This window comes from Prionailurus bengalensis, chromosome X (assembly GCF_016509475.1).
Source record: "Prionailurus bengalensis isolate Pbe53 chromosome X, Fcat_Pben_1.1_paternal_pri, whole genome shotgun sequence".
NCBI lineage: Eukaryota > Metazoa > Chordata > Mammalia > Carnivora > Felidae > Prionailurus > Prionailurus bengalensis.
Window position 1 is genome coordinate 109,367,215 of NC_057361.1, and position 25,596 is coordinate 109,392,810.

Consider the following 25,596-nt stretch of genomic DNA (forward strand, 5'->3'; position numbering starts at 1 on the left):
AAGCAAAGACTTTTGCATCTTAGTTGCCTTTCATGCTCTCTTCTATAACTTATAGTCAAATTACGCTGTTTTTTAACCTTATTATCATGGAATTATTTTAATTTTTGACTAGTGTTGTATACCAGTTTACAACTCAGATTGACATATTCATACCTACATACATATTTCCCTCTTAAAATATTTCTTATCAGACAGTTGCTTCGGACAATACACATTATTTTCTCCACTTAATTTCCTATTGTGTTGCTGTTTATCTAAACAACTACTTCTAAACACTTAGCCAGAGCAATTCAATTGTTCTTAAAAAGGCTTTATTTGCATGCGTGGAAAACACTATGAATAGAACTGTAGGCAAATCTTCATAGAACATATTACATTCTTGAGACACAGAATGGAAGATTAGGGACTCTGCTTCAATATTTTCCATAAGGCAGCTTTTACTTCCTGGTTTCTCAAGCTGTAGATGAGAGGATTTAACATGGGGATCACCATTGTATAAAACACTGAAACCATCTGATTTCCTGCTTGGGATCCACGTTGTGAGGGCTGCAAGTAAGTGTACATAGTTGTTCCATAGTACAGGCCAACAGCAGTCATGTGGGAAGCACAGGTAGAGAAAGCTTTTTGTTTGCTGGAAGCTGAAGGAATTCCCAGGATAGTCATTAGGACAGACATGTAGGAGACAAGGATCACCACAATGGAGGTGACCAGGGTGAATCCCCCACAGCCAACAACCAGTATCTGTGTGATCCAGGGGTCTGAGCAAGCCAGTGCCAACAGTGGAGGGATGTCACAGAAGAAGTGGGGAAGGACACGTGGTTGGCAGAATGACAGTTGTGTGATGGAAGCTGTCACAGAAACCATGTTAACTAACCCCCCAAAGTAGCATCCTGCTACCAAGAGGAGACAACGGACTCTAGACATCGTGACATGGTAGAGCAATGGGTGACAGATGGCAGTGTATCGGTCATAGGCCATGGAAGCCAAAAGATTGCATTCAGCAGAGGCAAAGATAATGAACAAGCCCATTTGAGTCACACATCCAAGGAAAGAAACAGCCTGCAACTTAGATAGCAAATTTGCTAAAGTCTTTGGGATCGTGATGGAAGAGAAACAGACATCAAGAAGGGACAGATTAGAGAGAAAAAAGTACATGGGAGTATGAAGGCAGGGACTGACTCTGATCAGGATCACCAGGCCTAGATTCCCCAACATAGTGACAGTATAAACAATAAGTAAGACTCCAAATAGCAGCACTCCAAGCTGAGGGTTGTCTGTCAAGCCAAGAAGAATGAAGTCCGTCACCATGGATGAATTCTCCATCAACCCAAGCTGGGTATTATTCTTGACTAGTTAAGAGCTCTTTAGACATGCTTTAAGTGAGGAAATAATGGGAAACTAGATGATATGGATAACACAGTCCCATTCAAAACCCATAAATCCACAACACTCTCTAACCCTTCCCCTCATCTATATTCTCACATTAAATGCTTTCCCAAATAGTATCATTATTTCCCAAACATAATATTGAGACAGTGAAGATGGGAGGAAAAAAGGGGAAGGAGAAAAATAAGTAAAGAAAATTCAGAAAGTAAAAAGAACACAGATAAGGAAGAGAATAAAGGTCTAGGATGCAAAAAGCACTGAATATTTGTTGAAGTAATGAATGAGGGAGGGAGAAAGAAAACAGGTGTCATCAAGAGATGTTCTTCACTGATACAGGGCTACAAACTAAGAAAATTTGGGGGTAAGGAATTCCATCTCACTCTCCTCCGCTTTTCCAAATCAAGCCCAAGGAATTATTGCAGATAAAGTAACAAGAGGATAAACATGTCAACTGACTTCATCTTGACAGACAAGTCTCCTTCTTCAGTTTTTGTGACATTATTTCTGAAACAGTGGAAGTCATCAATACTTACAATTCTGTTTGATCAGAAGAGGGTTTTCTGGGACCTTGATCAATTCTTCACCAATAGATTGTTGCAGAATTGGAATGTTTCTAAATGACCCTCAGTAACCTAATTCAAGCCTGAAGGTACCATTTGGATCCTGTGAAAGAGCAACCAAAGGATTCAGGCAGCTCCTGGCTGATCATCACTTTACTGATTCCTTTAACCATGCATGGGGCAAAAATAATGCAGCTGTGCAAAACTAATTATGAATTCCACAAAGATTTGTCGGTCAGATCCATCTGAGCAAAGGACCAGGTCACAAAATGCTTGGAGTCAGATGGCACTGAGGCTGAGTGCATGAAGTCTACATCTCTCTATTGTCTCTATGTCTCTCTATTAGGATATCTCTAATACAGGCTGGCTGCCTCATGAAATTGCCTGGGTCTTGTTCTGGATGAAGCACCAGGCAAGAGAAAGGATAAATCCATGAAGATTTATCTCCATTTATAGAATCTAAACTAAATCAGAATCCCTGTGGTTCACTGGATGGTCATCAGTAAGGGGTTTCTAGAAGGGATTCCTATATTTGGTGAAAGGCTAGGCAAGGAGACTTTGGAGGGCTCTCACAACTTTGATTAAAAAGAAAGACAGGGGGGCGCCTGGGTGGCTCAGTCGGTTGAGCGGCCGACTTCGGCTCAGGTCACGATCTCACACTCCGTGAGTTCGAGCCCCGCGTCGAGCTCTGTGCTGACTGCTCAGAGCCTGGAGCCTGTTTCAGATTCTGTGTCTCCCTCTCTCTCTGACCCTCCCCCGTTCATGCTCTGTCTCTCTCTGTCTCAAAAATAAATAAACGTTAAAAAAAAAGAAAGACAGGTGTAAAAAAAAAAAGACATGTGTGATTCAATTCACCAGAAATCAAAGGTTCTTTATTTGGTGTAGTTAAGATGTCTGATTCTGGAGCCATATGGACTTATTTGAATCCTGGCTTAGGAGATCACTGGTTCTGCAACTTAGGACTTGACCTACTGAGCTTTAGTTTACTAATCTGTAAAAGAAGGACACTATAGGACCTATGTCATGGGGCAATAGTAAAAATTAAATGAAATATTGCAAGTAAAGCATTTGGTGTATATTAGGTGCTTGCTGAATTCTTTCTTCATTCCTTCATGACCACTCCTACTTATATACTTATTACTTTTTTTTTCCTCTCCATTTCACCAAATGGGAGTGGAGGTATTGTGTGTGCACGTTATTACCATTTTGGATCAATAGCAGTGAGCTCTAGAGAGACTGGCTGAGATATGATGTTCATGCTCCACTCTCTAACCATCCCTCAGACAATGCACACATGCACGCATGCACACACTCACACACACAGTTTGACCAGAGCAGATGTAAGAGGCATCTTTTACTTGTACTAATAATTCACTCTTTACGGTTCTACCGAAACTGTTAGAGTTAACTGCTGTTGCTGCTGCTCAGCACAGCAGCCTGCCCAGGGGAACATTCGGCAACTTATACCTCCAAATAGGGAGACCGGAGGAGAAAATACTGGGTTGATTGCAGATAATGTAAAGAACACTGCTTTCAGAGACCAAAGACCTGAGTTCTAGTCCTGGCACTAATCTGTGTTGTTTTTCCATGGAAAAGTCACTTCACCTTTTGGAGACCCCTATTTTCTCATCTCGAAAACAGAAAAAACAATACCCACTATGCCTCCCTTTTAGGGCTGGCATGAGGATCAAATAAGATAATGAATGTGAAAGCACTCTGTAAACTCTGAACGGTGATACAATACACATGGAACGGATCCCTATTATTATTCCATCATGGAAGGTGGGAGAGGGAGGAGGAACGCATCAATATGATCATTTTCTGCTGAGTGCTTCAGCTCCTGCTTACAGAGCTGCACTCTTTGCCCTCCCACTCACCCCCTACACACACATCATCCGCTCTGCCTCTCCACTGTGCAAGTTTCAGCCTGTGAAGGTTTAAACAAACAGCTCGCGGCTGTACGTGTAACTTGAGTCATAAAAAAGACAGGTTTTCAATGTTAGTTTCACATTCTTGTATCAGTTTTAAATTTTCCCTTTTTAGGATAACTCTGTTCCTTGACGTGTGCATGTACTGTAGGCTTTCAATAAATACTAGTTGAGTGAATAAATGCCTCTCTCTTAGTCTTAGAACATGGTGAAATCTTTCTTCCTTAAAATAAGATTGAATTGCTTTTTCTTCCCAAAGGAAATAAACACACAAAATTAAGACTTTATTAGGGAAATGATTTTTATATACCCCATCTGCACATGCCCCTGCATTAACTAGTGTCAATATTGCAGCCAGAATGCGTGTATTATTAACTGGGCTAATGTGTCTTGTATATCTACTTACTGGAAATAATCAGGCACTCCTTTCACTTGTTGAAAAAGTAATCTTTTATGTTTAAAGAATGTGCATTAATGCATTCATCCCTAGAGGCATGTAAATTTACAGTACTGGTTCTTTTAAAAAATATTTTGGTTACCCCTATTTTCAGTTTTTCACTTATGTAGTTCATTGAGTCTCTTCCCAAAATAGCCTAACATTTAGCATGTATATAAAGGTTCACTTATTTACTTATTCAACAAAATGTCTGGAGTGTTTAATAAATGCACTCTTCCAAAAGATCATATATTCCAACCCAGCCATTTCCAGATGAACAAACAGATGTCCAAAGAGGTTAAGTGACTTGTCTAAGGTCTCACAGTGAATTAGTGGCACAGCTGGTGTTGGAACCCAGACCTTCTGACCTAACTCAGTGACCTTTCCACATCACTATCTTGCTTTCCCCTTAATTTGTTTCCGGCAGTTGTTCTGGATGGGACTTTCACCTTTGGTACATTTATTTTTCCAATAACAGATGAAAGGTCATCCTCTGTCACTATATTTGAGCTATCTCATCTTCAGCAAATAGCTTGCTCTTTCTGGGTCCCAGTTTCTTCATCAATAAAATAAAGCAGTTAGACCCGGTGGTCGCTGAGGCTCTTTTCAGCTTTGAGCTCTAATTTCCCATGGCTCTGTGAGTCAAACTGCACACAGATCATTGGTCATTCTCAATATCTGATGGAGGGAAGTTGAAAGAGCATCTGTAGATCCATGAGTCTATGCTATAGAAAACAATATTCTACTTTGCTCTTTCAGCCCTCACAGTGTCAGAAATGTCATATTGGTGTTTTGTCTCTGTGGAAGGCACTGAGGATCAATGAGGCATGAGTATTGGAGACATGTTTTCCAAAACTCTTAACTACCTTAAGGCAGAAAGAGCTTGGACAAAGATCTGGTCAAAGCATCCAGATTACCATCTGGATCTTAACCCTATGATCTCAAACAGATTGCTCAATCTCTCTACTATCAATTCCCTTATCTAAAATGGAAATATTACCTAACTTAAATGGCTGTTTAGAGATGAAATAAGAAAAAATATAGAAAGTGCTTAACAGATATGTAAGTGCTTAATAAATGTTACTTTTGCTTCTCCTTAAAAGTTCAGTTTTTAATTTTATGATTTCATAACATATGAAATGTCCAGGCTAGGCAAATCTATAGAGAAATCAGTATATAAAAAGTAGACTAGTGGTTGCTAGGGTCTTGAGAAGTGATGCAGGAATGGCTGGTACAGGTTGTTTTGTTTGTTTGTTTTTTGTTAGCTATGTGATCTAATCAAAATTCATGGACTTATACTTTTAATATGACTAAAACATTTAACACTCATGCTGCCAAAAACCTTATCATTCCTTTAGTTCAATGTCCACCATGATTTGATATTGCTATATGTTTAGATTTCTTACTCGTTCATATTTTAGTGATAAAAATGTTCTAAAATTGATTGTGGTGAAGATTGCACCATTTTGAATATACTAAATACTGTATAATGTATACACATTTATATGTATACATGTATATTGTATGGTATGTGAATTATATCCCAATAAAGTTGTTAGCAAAATAAAGGAATCCTGATGAATGCTGGGGGAAAAATATACATTACAAATCAGTCATGCTTGGCTGTGTCTAAATACTTCTACTGACCTACAGCACAGTCACTGAATGAGATCATCAATTTAAAAGTACTTTGAAAAATTTAACAATGGTAAAAGAAATGTATTCAAAGGAAATAATAAAATCATAATTGAAGAAATAAAGAAAGACATGAATAAATGGGAAAAGACAATTTGCTCCCAACTGGCAAGGCTAAAATATAAGATAAGACTCTTTATGTTAATGTATAGATTTAATGTAATATCAATTAAAAATTCTACAGGATGTTTTACAGACCATGACATATTTATAGTGAAATTCACCTGGAAGAATAAGAAGACAAAAATTCCAAAAAAATACCATTTTAAATAATGATGGTATATAGCTTCTCAGGCTTTAATACTTATTACAAAACTATGCATATAAAAAAGATCTTTTGGCATTGATTTAAAAACAAAGATTGATCAATGAAATAGCATGTTTTAAAGAAAGAGAGCCAAACCCTTAAAAATGTCTCCAGCTGGCTAGAAAGAACACACACACACACACACACACACACACACACTAAAGGGAACACTAACAAATTAACAAATAAATATTGCTGGGAAAACTGTATATCCATAAGAAGAGAAGTGAATTTGGATTATGTACCTCACATCATATGCTTCAATAAACTCCAGATAAATCAAAAAGTTAGATATACAAATCTAAACTATGAAACTAGAAAAAAAAAGGGGGGGCACCTGGGTGACTCGGTTAAGCATTCGACTTCCGCTTAGGTCATGATCTTGCAGTTCATGAGTTCAATCCCTGTGTCAGGCTCTGTGCTAACAGCTCAGAGCCTAGAGCCTGTTTTGGATTCTGTGTCTCCCTCTCTCTATGCCTCTCCCCCACTCACGCTCTGTCTCTCTCTCTTTTTCTCTCAAAAATAAACATTTTTAAAAAGCAGACCAACTTACTTCTTGACTTAAAAAAAAAAAAACAAAACAACAGAACAGCATTGTTTATCTAGCTATTGTAGCCATTGAAAAAATAGAGGGTATGATCAGAACCAGGAGGATGTGTTCAAATATATGACTAAAACTCTTGGGCACATTGTATTATAATAAAATGAAGATCAAAAAGGAAAAAGCCAAATGAGAAAATATATGTGGTTGAGAACTTTTAAAATACACCAGTCAGAACATATAAATAAATAATGAAACATATGAGATCACTTTGTAAAACTCACTAGATGAGTGGCCAAAGAAAATGACAACATGCACAATAGCGAACATATTCAGTATATAATCGCATGACAAAACATGTGACCTCAGCATAATACAAATTAAAACAATGTCCTCCAGCTTGGTAGTACATATGTCATAAAGGCCACTGTCAGGAAACAGGTCACCATGTAAATTGCTGGTGAAATTTCTGGAATATAGCAATGTATAACTGTTCTTTGCCCAAGTAATTCCAGTTACAGAAATATACCCCCAAGGATATAATTCAAAATAAATGAAAATAATTTATGCAAAAATATTCATTATATTGCTATTTAAGTATTCATCTAGTATATAAGTGTATCTGTAAATCACTATGTCGTGTGCTTAGGGGATTCAATTATGTGTAAGACCCAATCCCTGCCCTCAAGGAGCCTACAATATAACAGGGAAGGCAACTGTATGTGTAACATGTTCTAACATGGAAATAAAGACAAAGCACTACAGTAGCAAAAAAGAAGAACTGATTTCATTCCATGTGGCTGGAGGATGGCGGGTGTGGGGAAAAGAAAGGTATAATGGAGGAGGTAGCATTGAAAAAGAACCTTGAAATCTGAGTAGAGTTTAGTGCAAAATGGGCATGGTTAAAAGACATTCCATGGACGATTCCAAATGGTCAATAACTGGAGGATGGCTAAACACACTATTGGATATTAACAGGCTGGATGATTGTTACTAGAATCAACCAAAAGAAATATATTTGTGAAATGACCTCAAGCCACATAAAACCATAACTGTACCTGAAAAAAAAGTCAGGCAGGCCTTCAAGGTGCTCTCTATGCATGTTTGATTCAGTAAAGTCGCTCAAGTTTCATAATTTTGAAAAGTCAACAACACTATATAAATATGAGGACTAAAGCAAACCTACAAGCATTTGCTATGAGCCTTCTCTGGGATTAAACTCTCAGAGTCAGGAGGGCTGTGAACTTTGGGTTTCTGCAGTGTCTTCAGGAAAATAAGAGTGAAAGTTGCTTGTGGTTACTGAAAAGGGCTGGATTCTGTGCTTCCTCCACTTTCACATCTCCTATCAATGAACACAAATCATCTCCTATGAACAAGCAGCTTGATGTGCTGCTCTCCGCGCTCTTCACCCTCTCTTCCTCTCATCCTAGGCCACTAAATCCTCTTCTATTTCAACAAAGCAATTGCAATGCCTAGTGTCCAAAATCCCTGAGTAATGGGACAGGAGTTAGGAGGACTCAGAACATCTGTCTTGTTTTAGTAAGTCTACTGAAAGGAAAAAACAAAAGCACCTAGGATTGGGAACCTTAGTTTATGTAAGCTTAGAATTCATCAGCTCTGATTTCTGCCTGCTACATTCTTACCCAAATTTATTGTGTGTTCCCTCTGCAGACATAAAATAGAAATGTGAAAAGCAATTTAGTTACTCAAAGAAAATCTTGTCTCTCTGGCTGAGGTTTTTCAAGTTCTAGGCCTCAGGCTGATACATGAAAACAGATCGGTTTTTACCATATAGCCAAAATCAGTGACTCTCTGTGAAAGGGCCTGCCCCATTATTTGGTCCCCTCAACTCCAAATGGAGGGATTTTAATGAAATGCAAGATGCCAGTAAACTCACCTGCTATGTCTTGTTATTTTTATCAAGGTCGCCTTTGGCATTTCAATAGTCTCCCCCAGTGGTTTTTGCTTGAAGGACCGAGGCTGTTAGCTTCTTGGACTTCTACCCACATGAATAGCCACTCATGGGCCAACTGTGTGGTATTTAACACAAGCAATATACATCGCATAATACAGAATCTTTCTCCCCTGAGGGAATCTGAAGCTAATTGAAATACCACTGTGTAAATAATCTTTCCTAAACTGTATCCTCTTATGTTTGTGTGTCTAAAAAAATTCATGCCACTAATTTTTTTTTATCCAAATCCCACTCAAATCTATTACTGCACTTAAAAAAGTTTTTTTAAGTTTATTTGTTTATTTTGGGAGAGAGAGCAAGCAGGGTAGGGGCAGACAGAGAGGAGAGAGAGAGAATCCCAAGCAGGCTCCACGCTGAGGGTGCAGAACCTGATGTGGCACTCAAACTCACGAACCTGTGAGATCATGACCTAAACTGAAATCAAGAGTCAGACTCTCGACCAACTGAGCCACCCAGGCACCCTGTATACTTTTACTGTGCTAACACTCCTGTGAGATTAGTGGGCCAATGAAGTACACACTTACACATCTGGGCTATTTGGATCAGGCTGTATCTTCAGGCTCCAAATTTGAAACAGCAATGGGCAGATGGTCTGAAGAGATGGGCCCTGGCCTCAGCTCTGCCACTAACTGTCTGATATTTGCCCAATAACTCCCCGCTTTCTGGTCCTCAGTTTCCTTATGTGTAAAATAAGATATTGAACTGAATCATTTAGAATTTTTCTTTTTACCATTTCTAAGATTCAATGAATTTAAGTTCACAGACATGTTTCAGAGGCAGCCCACCATGTACAAAATGTAGCATTATAAAGTTGAAAATATATTGGCTTTGCAGTAAAATAAACTTGAGTCTGAATCTTGGATTTACCACTAACCAGCAGTGTTACTTTGACCTGTTGCCCTTTCTGATATTCACCTTTCTCGTTTCTAAAAAGGAGATACTAATACTAATCTCATATTATTGTGGTGATTTAATAAGAAAACATGGGTAAAGCACATGGTACATGATAGACCCTCAATAAATGGTAGCTGCTATATAGGCTAACACACTGTAACTTTCTCTTCAGAACATATTTGTACATTACTTATTTATAAATCTTTCTAGCTCCCAAGATAAACATGGGTCTTCTCTATTTTCCTAAAGAATACTTAGCAAGAGTGTAATTATTATATTAGCAGCCTGATTTTACATATAAGGAACCCAAATTTATATGTCTAGTCCAAAGTCACACGGCAAGTTAATGACAGAACTGAATGTAGAACCCAGGTCATGCCATCCCCAGGTCAGTAGATTTTAAGCGCTCAGCTGATATTCTTTAGACTAGGCTGTACTACTATTAACAGTTTGTGGTATAGGGCAAAAATAATAATAGTGAGTTTCATTCACTGTGTTGCTTAGCTAAGTCTATGCAAGGTTATCAAAGTAAAATAGTGGAAAAATGAGTGACTCAGGCTAAACCTTTTCTCCTGAGTTTTGAGACAAAATAGCCAAATTAAAATATTCTGGCAGTTGTAGAAGCAAGGCAAGTGAGTGTCAATGCTTATCTCCCGGTATCTGTTCTTGTTCTCCTCCAGTTACTCTGACCACCTGAGTGAAGAGAGCTACTGTCCATCTAGCCAGAAATGTAGGAGTCACCCTTAATACCTTAATCCTTCCTCTTTTCTCCTTCTTCCTTTACCCAAGGGTAACCACGACCTTCTAAATTACTCCTGTCTCTGTTCAATTCTTTCTACTCCCTCTACTAGGTCATAATGTTTTCTCACCTGGACTATGGCAACTATATGCTAACTTATTTCCATTTGGTTTTGATCACTCCTCTAAAATAAATTTATTATAGATATCCAGTTGATCTTTTAAATGAGAATTGGAATATGTGCTGCGAAAGTGAAAATGTATGTGCTCTTGTGTATCTTGTCTTATATTTTTCCTTGAGTCTCTAATTATCTCATTTTGATTCAACTAATTTGCTATGTAGTTATTTTCTTTTTTTCCCACAACCACTATCAGATGTTAGGACTACAAATATCATTTTTAATTAATAAAATATATCAGATTAAATAATTCAACACATACCTACTGAGTGTCTATTACATCCTAGGCACTAGGGATGCATAGTGAACAAGATAGACAATAGGCATACTTGTGGATAGAGACATATAATAACCAAATATATAAATATATAATATAATAAAAGTGCTACAAAATAAACACGTTAAATGTGATGAAAAATAAAAAAGAGTTTCCGGTTAAATGCAGTGGATTAGACATTCACATTTATCTCTAAATGACATAAAATAAACTATTTTATAGGCATAGACTCATGAGGAAAAACAAACAGGAAACAGTATAAAAACAGCATTTTAGGAAAAGGAAAGCAAAAGAGCAACTATTAACTCATTCGGAGACCAAGACACCTGAATCCTAAACCAACAGTGAGAAAATGAACAACACAATTTGTACCAGTGATCTCCCAAAAGGCTCAGAAATTGGCAGCATCCAGTCAGCATCAGGTACTTCTATAAGTTAGGGTGAAAGTGGAGCTGAAAACATAGGAATTGGTTGAAAGATGGTTTATGAAGCAATTACACCTCTAAATCCCCTCCTTTATTTTCCACAGTGGGGTGATTCCCCTACATACTTCCCTCTAACAGAAAACTAGAGACTTAATGTGATAATTAAAATACAAGGTGTTTGGACTGAGTGTCTCAGATAGAACTGAGTGTGCAATTAGGTGAATATCTGGCTATCTATAGCATATTGAGACTACCAGCCCTCTTCTCCTATTTGGTTCCTACAAACCTGCAGCTAAGGCTTGTATCCCCAGGTAGAAGTTCAGAAGATTATTTTCTGAGAGAATCTGATCAGCCTTATAAAAAATTTTCTAAAAATAATCAGGAGTTCACCAACAGAGGGATCCAGCCAAATCATCCTATATAGTAGGGCCCACCATGACAAAAACTTTTAATCACCTTTTTTTGTTTCCCACTCAAATATAACCAGTCAAGGACTCCAAGACATATAATTTTTTTAAAAGTCTATCATAAAAGGAAGAGTTCAAAACAAACAAGTTAAAAAAAACAAACAACTTGGGTGAAACTTATCTCAGGGAGATGAGAACTTTCAAAATCATTACTGTCGGAAATAAAAAAGAAGATATGTAGTCATTAAACAAGAGTAGTATACTATGAAAAATAAATATTAAATAAAAGAGCTCTTGGATATTTTAAGAGATGGTAAAAATAAAACTTCAATAGAAGTAGTGGAAAATGAAGTTGAGGAATTCTCACAAAAACTAGACCAAAGAAACAGAGATGAAAAATAAGAAAAAAATCAATTTAGAAGATCGAACCAGGAGGTCCAACATAGCAATTATAGATTTTCCTGAAAAAGAACAGAGAAAATAATGTAGAAATTATCAAAGAAATCATTTGAGAAAAATTCTCAACACTGAATAAATAATTTCCAGATTAAAAGGGACAATTGAGTTCCCAGCAAAATTGATGAGAGTAGATCCACACTAAGGCATTCCACACTGAAACATAAGAACATCAGAGATTAAGAGATTATACCTGAATGATGGGAGGTGAGTAGGAAAGCAAAGAGGAGTGAGGGCCACAGAGATGGGCCTAATCATGGCACTGCATAAACCACTATATCCAATCCATCAAACACTGCTCTACTTTAAAGGGATATCCAGTATCCAAAATCTTCTCCCTACCTCCAACGTACCACCTTAGCTCAATCCACTATTGTCTTTCTCTTAGAGTACTACAATTTTCTATAATTGGGATTTCTGCCTTTTCTCTGGCTCCCTACAGCCCATTCTCTGGATAGCACCCAGAAGCATCTTTGTAAAGTATAAATCAGACCCTCTCTATTCTCTCCTTAATCCCCTCAATGGCTTTCCACTGCATCCAAAATTAAATTCAAACTTTTCACCATAGTATTCTAGCTTCCCCATCATATGGCCCATAAATACCTTTTGACATCATCATCTGTCTCTCTCACTACTTTCATCCACACTGATTATTTTTACGGCCTATATATATGCCCAGTACATTTCCAACTTAAGTCTTTTGCACTAGTCTCTACCTGCAATTCTCTAGGTCTTTCTCATCACTCATCACTTAGATCTCAACTCATTTGTCACTTTGTCAGAGCAAAATTTCCTGGTCAACTTATCTAAAGGGACCACTGACCCAACAGTTTTCTACTCCATTTTATTCATAGCAGCTATTACCAGTTAAAATTAGGTTTTAAAATTCATTTTTTTATATACTTATTATCTGTCTTCCCCTACTAGAATGTAAGCTCTATATGGGCAAAAAATACTTCTGTCTTTTTTAATTTATCATTGTATTTCATCATCTAGAGCAGATGCATGTCATAGGTGCTCAATAAATATTGCCTGAATTTATTAATGGATTAACCACCAAGAGTTGATAGTCCTTAACACAGTAACAGAATATACTTGTAGATACACTTGGTCATATAGTGGCCATGTATTAGGGAATCCAAAAGGTAACCCATGGACGAGGGAAAAAATAATAAACAGGTTCATCAAGGTCACACCTGAAGAGAAACCAATAGTTTTGAACTCTGCTCTAATGTCCTCCAGCTTCTTTGAGTCCATGACTTGAGGAGCAGCAAACTTGGAGAAAAAGCACACTACTGAGGAAGAAATATACAAATGCCATGAAATGAAGTGTGTATGTGCAATAAAGGGAGGGTTGTTTTGATACAAAGGAGGGTAATCAAGCCGTTTCTCACTATAATGATGCAACAAATAACTTGTATTGCCCTACCTCTGAAGAGCTGGGCTCTAATGGATTCTCAAGAACATAAACTCAAATTGGTCATATTAGGTTTTCTTTCTTTACAGATCACATGACAAGTCCTACTTAGGAGATAGTAATATTCTTAGTCTGCTCAGGCTGCCATAACAAAATGCCATTGGGTAAATTAAATAACAGAAACTTATTTTCTCATAGTTCTAGACACTGGAAGTGCAAGATCAAGGTGCCAGCATGGTTGATTTCTAGGGAGACCACTCTTCCTGACTTGCAAACAACCACTTTCTTGTTGTGTTCTCACATGGCAGAGAGAGAGAGAGCACCCTGTGGCATCTCTTCTTATGAGGGTACTAATCTTATCATGAGGTTCCCACCCTAATTATCCAAACTTAATTATCTCCCGAAGGTCACATCTCCAAATACCATCACATTGGGAGTTAAGGCTCCAACACAAGAATATGCAGGTGTGGGGGGGGGGGGCACAATTCAGTCCGTAGCCGTAATGAAACTTGCAGACAAAAGAGGCAAAGCATCAGGCAGTCCCACTAGATGATACAGTTGAGTGAATAGAGTCTACAATCATATTCCCTTCCAGATTTATCTACCTGTGAAGCTCACTAAAGCACTCCGCTCTCCATCCTAACACCCTTCCAAACCACCATGTGACAAATATAAAGATTATTGTACTATAAAGTCATCTGATGGGATCAAGTTACATTGCCAGAAAAGGAATTCCTTTGTTTTTAATAGATAATAAATCCAATATCTATATTAGGGAAGTGATATGTTAAAAGTCACTCTAAAGAGAAGATTTCAAGCCGAATTTGAGACACAGAGCTCTTGTGTCCCAGCAAAACTGTTTTCCCTCTACAGACTTAGCTTTGTTTTAAGAGACCCATGCCTCAGGTTGGTTCTGGGAGAATTCAATAGATATTTAAGGGCTGCTAAATTGCTGGGTCACTGTGACCCTTAGTCTGTGCTTCACTGTTCAATTCCATCTTCTTGGACATTCTATCCAACTAAATGAAAATCAGGGAGGTCCCCGTCTTCCCTCAACCTTGAATCTCATTAAGGAATAAGTACACTATGTACTTGTTCCCTTGGCGCTTCAGGTGGCAAATTTCATTCTTTCCCAGGCCAATTAGAAGCTTCCGAGCACCTTGTTCCCCTGCCAGCTGTATTCAAGGACAGTGTGCTCCCTAAGACCCACATGCCAATAAATATTACCTAACATAGACCAGTAATTCCATACCACAGTTGAATATATCAAGATTACTACTGAGATTGAAGCATTGACCAGAAAACAGCCCCACAGATCTACTGATTATGAAGCAGTTGAGAGTGTCACCTTCCCAAAACTGACGTTTTCCAAGGAGCCTTTGATGATAAAAACCCTTTGATGATAAAATTGACTACTTTGATGAGTACTCAATTAATCCACTTTGCATTCTATTGTTTGCTATCTTTAAGGTGTTGCTTTGAAAACACTACTTTGGGATTCAGAGTTGTCATTGTGCAAGTGTGCTCTCCCTAACTGACTTGTGGGCTCCCTGTACCTGTTTCTGAGTGTGGCTTTGAATACCTGTGCTTTATGTGTTCTAAATGTTACTCTCTTACATTTCTTTTCACAGACCCAACAATCTAATATTATGAGGAATCATGAGAGCTAAGGATTGGCAAAATATGGCTCATGCACCAAATATAGCAAGCTGAATAGTAAAGTGTGACACCATCTGCTATGATTTTCTGCAACAAAAGGAGCTAAGTGGTTCAACTTTGATGCCCACATACCTCCCTCCTGACCTGCCTTCCATAGTCCTCCTTTGTACCAAAGTCTCCCTTATGTAATTGCCAACAAAGTCTTGATAAAGCTGATAATTGGATAGAGCAGGAACACCCTATTTTTTTTTTCCCCCTTGCTGTTAGAGACGTTTGTCGGGGTGGAAGAGAAGAAGGCAAGGGGGTGGGGGGTTACTGGATTCTTGGGCATTCTTTGCCAACAGGATGAGAGAGAAGTGACCTATGGGTTACTGTTCTCACTTCATTCCCTTTTCGTTAATCCTGAAGAAGAGCTTTCATACTGCTTCCTTTTCCCATTGGTGAAACAATGAATAAATGGATAGTCTGGTTGTTCATCTTGAAGAAGTTTCCAAGGAGGGTATAAGCAGAGATTGGCTTCAATTTAGTTGACAAGCTGATAACTGTTCCTATTGTTTTTTAAAAACTTTTAAGCAGACTACATAAAGCTATGCTTAAACTTTTTCTTCCCTTTCTTCTGTTTCCTCATCTCAAAAAGAAGCCTACTTCTACCACTACCTCCAGATGACCCTTCTTAGCTAACGCACTCTTCAGTAATAACCCCCCTACCCACACACACAACATAGGTGAAATGATTAGGCAGAATGCAATTTTATCGTCGTGAACCCTAAGCGGGAAACTTGGAAACTTCATGAATTATACATCAAAACTCATACACAAAACCCACTGTGTTCGTTGAGAAGAAATTGCACTATTTGTACTACCCACCTTCTAGTCATATACAATTGCATTTCTACCACAATATGTATAAATATTTCCAATTAGAAATCATAGAATTGTCAAATGTTACAGTGGGAATTTAGTCTAACCGCCTCATTTTACAGGGGATAAAACTTCTACCCAGATAGAGGAGTTGCCAAAGGTCACTCAAGTAGTTGATAAAGATGAGACTAAAACAATGGTCATGTTTATGATCCTCTGTGTCAAAACAAACAAACAAATATTTAACCAAGAATTTAAGAGCATATGGATTCATCCTCCAGATGAGGAAGCGTCAATCTTTTCAAAGCAAAAATGACCCCATTCATCATGTCTGAACCTCTCTGCTCTTTTCTGTACTGCTTTGCTGCTGTTGTCAATTTCCAGGACACTTCTCTTCCCGTGACTCTGAACAGCCCCTGTGAATGAGCAACTCCTAAATGCATTTGCTATGAAGTTTGCCAAGGCAGCCACTCAAAGAAAAGGTCAGTGTCAGTATTATTGTTCTGTTGCCAAATATGCCCCTTAAAAAAAATCAGACATTACAATACTGAATGCCAATTGCCTAAAGACTTACGAGTCTCCTCTAGGAAAGTCCAAGGCTCTTGAAAGAATGTTAAACCCAATGAAAATTACCATGTGATTTACCAAACTGAAAAAGGATCACAGAGGGGACATGAAGAGACACCATTTTTCTACTGGCCTGGGGATTCCACCTGCACGAGGATGACATGACTCCTCATTCCTCAGTATACTCAGCCATTTCTCTAATGCCTTGGAAAGTCAGGCAGGCTCCACTCATACTCTCTGGTCACTAGAAATAAGGATACAGGTCTCTAGGGAGCTTCCAAGCAGAGAAGTGGAACCACAAAGGAAAGGAGTATTTATTTATCGCCATTTTGCCTAGTATTTCTGATGTTAGTTCTTCCCTGGTAATTGTTAGTCTGCTCTGAACTCTGGGTTTTCCACAACACAAAATTATGCTTGCTATTTCCCCTAGATCTTGTAAATATCATTAATCAGGTGGTACACACAAAGATCTTCATAATTATACCCAAACTACTACCTTCTACCACTCTCTCCCATACTACAGCCACACCAGACAAGTCTAAGTTAGTGTACACATTATGTACTTTGAGACCTCACACTTTTTTCCTCTATGTCTTTACAATAGTGTTTCAAATTGCTAGAATGCCTTCACCCCCGTTTTATTCTTCAAGACTCATTTAAAAAGTCATTTTCTCTTTAAAGTCTTCCATGACCCCTACTGAAAACCCAAATTAATTGTTCCATATAACTTCTATTCTCCTATTAATTCAATCATTCACAAATTTTTGAGTACCAATGACTTGTCAGGCACTTTGCTAAGCATCGGGAATATAGAAGAAGACAGGGAGGTCATCATGGAATGTATAGGATAATAGGAAAGATAAGTAGTTCCAATAAAGACTTTTTATAGGAGAAGTATAGATGGCTATAGGATGTCACTGCAAGGAGCTGACATAGACTTGAGAGGTCAGAGAAGGTCTAACCTGAATAAAAAGCATTTAAATTGAGATCTGAAGTAGGAATATGAGCAAGCTACACGTAGAGGGTATTGTCTTCTAGAAAGAGAACATGAGCATATGAGGAAACAATGAGGCAAGGAAGAACGTGGAAGTTTCAAGGAACTGAAAGAAGGAGAGCACAACATGGGAATTCAGGAGAAGGCCAGGTATTGTAGGCTACATTAATAATTCTGGACCTTATGTTTTATTCTCCACAGAGTGATACATGCTAAGATGGGTTGGGCTTGTGCCAATGTCCCATATGTATGGAACTGAATAAAGTGCGTCTCTGAGAAGAAAAAAATAATAATTCTGGACCTTAAAGTAAGAGGAATAGGAAGTCACTAAAAATTATTAACCTGGAACTGTTTGGAAGGAAGAAATTAGATACAGAGACATGTTAATGGCCCAGAATAGGATGATGAAGAGAAGCGGATACACTTGAAAGATATTTAAGATGGGGAATCTATAGGACTTAAATAACGGGATCTTAAGAAAAAAAGATGGGAGCCTTCAAAATGACAAAAATTAATAATGCTATATTTTATTGAGGTAAGGAAAAATAGAGGAGGGTCAAAATTGGTTTCAGGCAGTGGGGTGGGTAGACAATGAGTTTGGTTTTGAAAATCCTGAATTTAAGATGCTCATGAGATGTACAAATGAATATAACAAATAGGTCCATGGTTGTGGAACTCAGAAGAGAGAGTTAAATTAAAGATAAGAAACAGAATCATCAGCATAACAATAGTAATGGAGGTCATGAAAGTGGATAATTTTATTTTAGGGATAGTAGAATGAGCAACAAAAAACTCTGTGATATCACAGCAAACATTTTTTTTAAACTATTTAGTTTTGAGAGAGTGAGAGGGGGAGGGGCAGAGAGAGAAGGGGATGGAGGACCCAAGGCAGGTTCCACTCTGACAGCAGCCAGCTCCATGTGGGGCTCCAACTCACAAACCCTCAAGATCATGGCCTGAGCTGAAGTCAGCTGCTTAACCGACTGAGCCACCCAGGAGCCCCCATTACAACAAACATTTCAATGATATATAGAGAAGCCACAAAAGGAGACGGAGAAAGAATGGTCAGAGAGATAAAAGGAAAACCAGGGGAGTGAAGTTCTCAAAATCCAAGGAAAGAGGGTATATCAAGAAAGAAGGCGTTTATCTGAGGTGAATGGCGTTGGGTTGCCAAGAAGGGTGAATTTAGCAGCATGGGTGTCATTGTGACTTTATCAAGAGCTATTTCAGTGGAGTTGTGTGGGGCAGAAGACAGATTGGAGTGGGTTGAGGTGGAGAAATGGAGACAGAAATGTAGACAATTCAAGAAATTTGTGTTTAATGGTAGGAACAAGATGGTTCAGTAACTGAGAAGGCTAAGGGGTCCGGGGTGGGGTGGAGTGTTCACTTGTTTGAACATAGGAGACTATAATGTGTTTAAAACCTGAGAGAAGAATCCAGTAGAGAAGAACTGGTTGAAGATATAGGAAAGAAGTCAACTGATGGCATAAGTCTCCTGGGAAGGTAAAAGGGGAAGGGATCCAGAATACAGATGAAGGGATTGGTTTTTAATAAAAGGAAGGATATCCCTCCTATGATAACATTAAGAAAAAAGAGGGTAGCTGAAATGCACATAGGAGTAGAGTTGAATAGGCAGTGACAAATTCTGCTGGGATTCCAGAGAGGGAGAATGACAGGAGACAACTTTCAGAAGATAATTTTTAGCCAATTTCCCAGAAACCTTTCTTTTTCTAGAGCTCCCCCATGATTACTGGGGAGAGTGTAATACAGTAGGTAAGAAAACGGGAGCAAGAACAAGAGTTTCTGGTAAGAACCTTTGCTCTAACATCAACTAGTTGTATGACCTTGTGCAAATCACTTAATTTTTTTTTCAGGTTCCTCATCTGTGAAAAAAGGGGTCATATTTTCACCTCCCTCAATTTTATTATAAGAATTGAGTAAAGATACATGAGGGGCTTAGAACAGTGCCTGACAAATAATAAGCACTCTAGTGTTGCTTTTATTAGTAATCCGCTCCAAATATCACCTGAGTCAGTTTGTTATTGGATCACATGGAGAAGTAAAAGGCAACTCTTAGGTATGAGGGAAGGTGAAGTTTTTCTTCAAAAGTAGTTGATATTTTCATTTTGTAACTAGAGTAAAAATACAACAGGGGCATAAGGTTTGCATGTATATATATGTGTATATATATACACACATAAACACGCATAATATATACATACATATATACACATTACATACATGTTTATGTATGTATATATATTACATATATTTATTTTATATATTATATTTGATATTTATATGTAAATATAACAATATACAATTTATATATTATATACAAAAATCCCAAGAAGTCCGTGAATACCAATATATCACAGTAGGGAGGACTTGGTCCATAGAGGATAGACTTGAGAGTAGTCTCTAATCAGGAGCCTAGAGGATTGCCCGAGCCTTAGGGTGATGCTTTTCTAAATACAGCAGCAGAAACACCACTACGAGTTGAGGTTTCAATTCTACTCCAGTCCTCTTCTCTTTATTCTGTTTTAGGAGGAAAGGTTCACATTCGTGTCTGCAAAAATCACTGATTTTTTTTTATGTGGAAGTACTGGAAGTGTTTCTTTCTGGAATAGCTTTGGAAATAGCCATAAAACATCTGGGTAAGTTCCATAGGAAGGGGACACCAACCTAAATACATAAACGTTTGCTCCCCACATTTACTGCAAGAAAATTGTGCCAAATTAGTGACTTGCAGGGCACATGGGTGGCTCAGTCAGTTAAGCATGTGACTCTTCATTTTGGCTCAGGTCATGATCTCATGGGTTCATGAGTTCGAGGCGTTGGGCTCTGCACTGGCAGCACAGAGCCTGCTTGGGATTCTCTCTCCCTCCCTCCCTCTCTCTCTGCCCTTCCCTGCTTGTGCCCTCTCTCTCACTCTCTCTCTCAAAATAAAATAAGTAAACTTTTTAAAAAAGTTTTAAAAATTAGCAACTTGCAAGAAAGTTTGAAAGACTGAAGATACTTATGTGTTTGGTTGTAAGATATGGTGCCAGCTTGAGAATAGAGAACAAGCAGTTAAATGGAACTAGCTTATGTGGTGCCTAGAAGGTCAACAGAAATGTGGACTGTCAAACTTTGCTAATAGAATTTGCATTAGTGAAAAGCCTAAATTACATGTACATAATAATATGCCACTTTATTATTTTCAGTGCATTCTGTACATATGAAATGGCTAAATGTTGCCTAGCAGAGGTCCCACCAGACCTGATCCTGCCTGACTTATAATTAGCATATTTATTTGTTAGTATGCAAATGAGTACCACTATAGTACTTGGGAAAAATTGTGTTGTTAAGTAAATGCAGCATTCCTCACACAGTTTTCCTCCAACTATTCATTAGTGCTGCCAACCCCTCCCCCTTTTTTTTTCAGAGAGTACGTTAAACAGCAAACCAGCAGAAGTATGTGAATTTATATAATGGCAGTCCAGTTGTGTTGGACTGGGAAGATGGTATGAATACACGGAAGATCTTTAAGTAAGTACCAAATATGTAAAATGGATCTCATGGCAGCTTAGATAAGGTGCAAATTGGAATATGCAAAGACAAACCTTCCCATTTGTAAACCCATTTGCTCTCATTTAAACTTACACACGTATAGCAAAAACACTTTGACATCAAGACTCAAAGTCCAGCTACATTGCTTACTAGCTTTTGACTGGCTCAGCAAGCTCTTTTGTGCCTAGAACATAGGTTTTGCTCTTCACAAACATGAAGACATAAGCAGTATTGTGGCAATATAGCATAGTGGTTAAACAAGAGGTCTCTGAAGTCAGACCAACTGAGCTCAGCATCCTGACCACTACACTAGCTATGTATCATTTCATCAAGTTATTTAACCTTTTTAATCCTTGATTTCTTCATCTGTAAATGGAACATCTTAGTAGTCCTACTTAACTCATAGAGTTGTAGTGAATGTTTAATAAGATGATCCACAAAAAGCACTTAGCAGCATGTGGGCAACATACTAAGCCCTAAATAAACACTAGATCTTAAAGTGTTATCCTTAAATCTTCATTTTGGTTTATGCCCAGTCAACTCCACTATAAATGGTCTTGTTAAGAACATTAAACATTACCTCTGTGTTGCTTAACTCAGTGGACATCCCTACATGACTTCAGCAGCATTTAATTCAGATGATTAATTTCCCCTTTTTGAAATGTAAAAACTGAGATTTCAGGAAGATGTGAGGAAGAGCTAATTGCTTAAATTTTGGATCAGGTTCTGGAAAGGGATTGCGGCATCTCTGTCTTGGGAACACTAAAACATGATCACCTAAAGCATCCTATGTGTTTTGAACACTCAGCTGCCCAAAGACAGAAGCTGGGTTAGATGTTCTCTGAATATTTCTTTTTGCCTATGATTTTTCCAAATTAGTGAATGATACCAGCTACCATTTGTGCAGCAATAGCTAAAATATAGGTGTGGGCATTTTGCATCCTTGTATTTGTACCCTTGCAATTCTCACAAAAACCTTGTAAAGTGAGTATTCTCCACATTTTAAAATTGATGAAATTGGGTTATAAAAGCACAAATAACAAAGTCATGAAAATATTTAGTAATAAATTCAGAATATTAATCTTTTCATTTATTCACTCATTCTTATATAAATCCAACCAATATTTGTTGGGCACCTATCATGTGCCAAGCAAGCATCGTCTTTAGTACTGTTCTACAGCACTGAACATAGTAGATAAAATTCATGCCCTTGTTGAGCTTGTATTCTAATAGGAAGAGAATATGACCCAGGACTGTCTGGTTCCAAGGACTTGATTCCATTCTATAATCTAATGTAATGTCTCTGACCAGTTCTTGTGTGATGTTACTATTTTACAATAAGGCTGAATTTTTCCCTTTTTAGACACAGCAGAACCATGCACCAAGGAAACCAAAGTATCTCCAAATTCTTCCTCCTGGGACTCACTGTGGGGTCTGAACAGCAAAAGCTCATCTTTATGCTGTTTCTGTGCATGTATCTGGTCACCATGGTAGGAAACTTACTTATCATCCTGGCTATTATCAATGATGCTCACCTTCATAGCCCCATGTACTTCTTCCTTGCCAATCTATCCTTCAATGACATCTGCTTCACAACCACCACAATCCCCAAAATGTTGGCAGACATCCCAAGCCAAAGCCCAACCATCTCCTTTGCAGGATGCCTCACACAAATGTACTTTTTTATGTTGCTGGTGGACCTGGACAATTTCCTTTTGGCAGCCATGGCATATGACCGGTATGTTGCCATCTGTCACCCATTACACTATGCTGCATTACTGAACCCCAAGCGTTGTGCCCTGTTGGTAGTGACTCCATGGGTCATCTCCAATCTTGTCTCAATACTGCATCTCAGTCTGCTGAGTCTCTTGACTATCTGTGATCAGAGAAAAATCCCACACTTTTTCTGTGACCTGGAACCCATTTTAAGGTTTGCTTGCTCAGACACTCAAATCAATGACTTGACAATCCTAGTTGTTGGGGGAGCAGTTATCTTTATCCCCTTCACCTTCATTATTGTCTCCTATGCCATTATTTGTTGCACTGTACTTGGGGTTGCTTCAGCCAAAGGGAAGTGGAGAACTTTCTCCACTTGTGGCTCCCATCTCTCAGCTGTGGCCCTCTTCTATGGATCCATTGTTGGGGTATACTTTCTCCCCTCTTCTGCCTACTCAGCAGAAAGGGATAAGGTAGCTGCCATCATATATACAATTGTAACTCCCATGATGAACCCCTTCATTTATAGTCTGAGGAACAAGGACATGAAAGGAGCACTGAGGAGACTATTCAGCAAGAAAACCTTTTTCTGGAGGTGGTTAGCCCTGCCATAAGAGACACCTCGATCAACTTTCTAGACTTGGATTAGCACACAGAGGGTCCAAAGCCTCAGGCTATTGTGCTACTATGGTAGTTGCTCATTCATTTCCTGTCCCCCAATCCAGGTCCAAGATTCTAGATCAGGTTCATCTCTCCATCAAAAACAACAATAATTAAACAGAACAAAATGTGCCTTTATTCCACAATTTTTTACCAGTTACATAGAGCTCTCCCTGAATAAGCTCATGGCTGTATAGTCAGTACTTAGTATTTGTTCTCTAATTTTTGGTTTGTGTTTCCCTCTCATCTCTACCAAACTCTATATGTTAGATCATTGATAGGAAGGGATGAAGGAGGGAAGGAGGGAAGGAGGGAAGGAAGGAAGGAAGGGATGGAGGAAGGAAGGAAGAGAGGGAGGGAAGAATTGGTAATAGCCCAATATCTTATAGACAATACCATATTAAAGTTCACAACTCCCAAATAACTTGATTCTCACAATAACCCTTTGAGGTAAATACCATATCATTCTTATGTACTAGGCAAGAAAAAAGATGTGCCAGCAGAAGAAAAGCAAGCTAAGAGGAACACAATCATGTCAGTTGTCCTGCTCTGAACCCTACAGATGCTCCCCACCAAAGATAAACGTCTTTTAAGCATTTAAGAACTTTTACCACTTGGATATACTTATATTTTCAGGAGTTTGAACCATCATTCATTAACCCCTACCCCACCACTTTCAGAACACCCTACTTTTCAGCTACATTGAACACCTTATCATTCTTTGAGCAGTCTATGGGTTTGCATGACTCTTGTCTTTGTACATGTTACATCTTCTCTGGATTATCAGTTCCACTTTCTTCCTATAGACATTTGACACTTTTTAAAAGACTCCACCTCAAGTCTTACATTCTGTGTGAATTCTTTCATAATTCTCCCATCTCTTTAGGTACAATTATTCCCTTTTCTCCTCTAGGCCCCTGCAGCACTTTATTTTGTCATTGTATCATTTATCACAATAAATTATAATGATCAGGACATTTGCTGATGCTATCCAAGATGATCTGAGCTCTTTGTGGTGTGGAGGAACTATTTTTTATTAATATTTGTAGCTCTAGCCTGGTATAATTCCTGGAACAGAGTAGGTACTCAGTAAGCAAAATTATAAAAAAAAAAAGTCTTTCAAAAGAGAAAATTTAGTTTTAGTTTATCTCGTGCTGACTTGTTGAGTAATATTAGAGGAATCAACTAATAATATCTCTGAGATTTAGTGCCCCACTGATACCATCCAAGAAACAGTATACTAACTTTTGCATACTAGCTACCCACATGGACCATACAGGACGTGTTTGAGATTAAATCATTCTGAGACAGAAGGCTGTTGAAAATGCCATACTGGGTAGGTGCCAGGAGTCCAAAATAAATCCAGAGAAATATAAAGAAAATCAAGTATTAAAGGTATACAAGAATATGAGAGCTTGAGGTAAAAGCATTTTTGTGTGGGTATGGAAGCTAAAACATGATACCTGGTCCCTTTTATGGTGTATCTGTGCATTATCTTAACACTTGATCACAGAGGAGACTGCAGGCTTTTCATGCATCTAGTACTGCTAAAATGTATCCCATTGCATTATACCACCTGGGTTGAATGACACTTTCAGGGCTGGGTTTGTGATTTTGTGGGCTACACAAGCACTGCAATAGTCTAGTCAGTAATTTGCAAACTTGTGCTAATCACAACACTATTTTGTTACTACTGGTCAGCAGAGAGATTGAGCTAAATTTATAAATTGAGATGAATATTTAAAATGTAGATCAATTTCACATTGCCATGAAATTTTTATTTTACAAAAGTACCAGTCTACAAAAATTTGGAAATTAAAAAAAAACTAGAAGCATTAGATTCTTCTTCTCATTCTCCTCCTCTTCCTCTTCATTTTCCTTCCCCTCCTTGTTCTCCTTTGTCTTCTTCAACATAAAATCTTAAGCAGGGCTCTGTATGATGAGTACTTTTTAGCCAATGCAATCA

At 38.2% G+C, this 25,596-nt stretch overlaps 2 protein-coding genes across 2 annotated transcripts; one reads left to right on the plus strand and one right to left on the minus strand.

Moving 5' to 3' along the window:
• Nucleotides 1-399: 399 nt before the first annotated feature.
• On the minus strand, nt 400-1,323 carry LOC122477861 (olfactory receptor 1052-like). The gene has a single exon (XM_043571303.1). The coding sequence runs from the start codon at nt 1,321-1,323 to the stop codon at nt 400-402; it is 924 nt and encodes a 307-aa protein (XP_043427238.1).
• A 21,307-nt stretch (nt 1,324-22,630) lies between these two features.
• Nucleotides 22,631-23,697, plus strand: LOC122477862 (olfactory receptor 1468-like). Its single transcript, XM_043571304.1, has one exon. It carries the CDS (start codon nt 22,631-22,633, stop codon nt 23,582-23,584), a length of 954 nt encoding a protein of 317 aa, XP_043427239.1. The 3' UTR covers nt 23,585-23,697.
• The last annotated feature ends 1,899 nt before the right edge of the window (nt 23,698-25,596 follow it).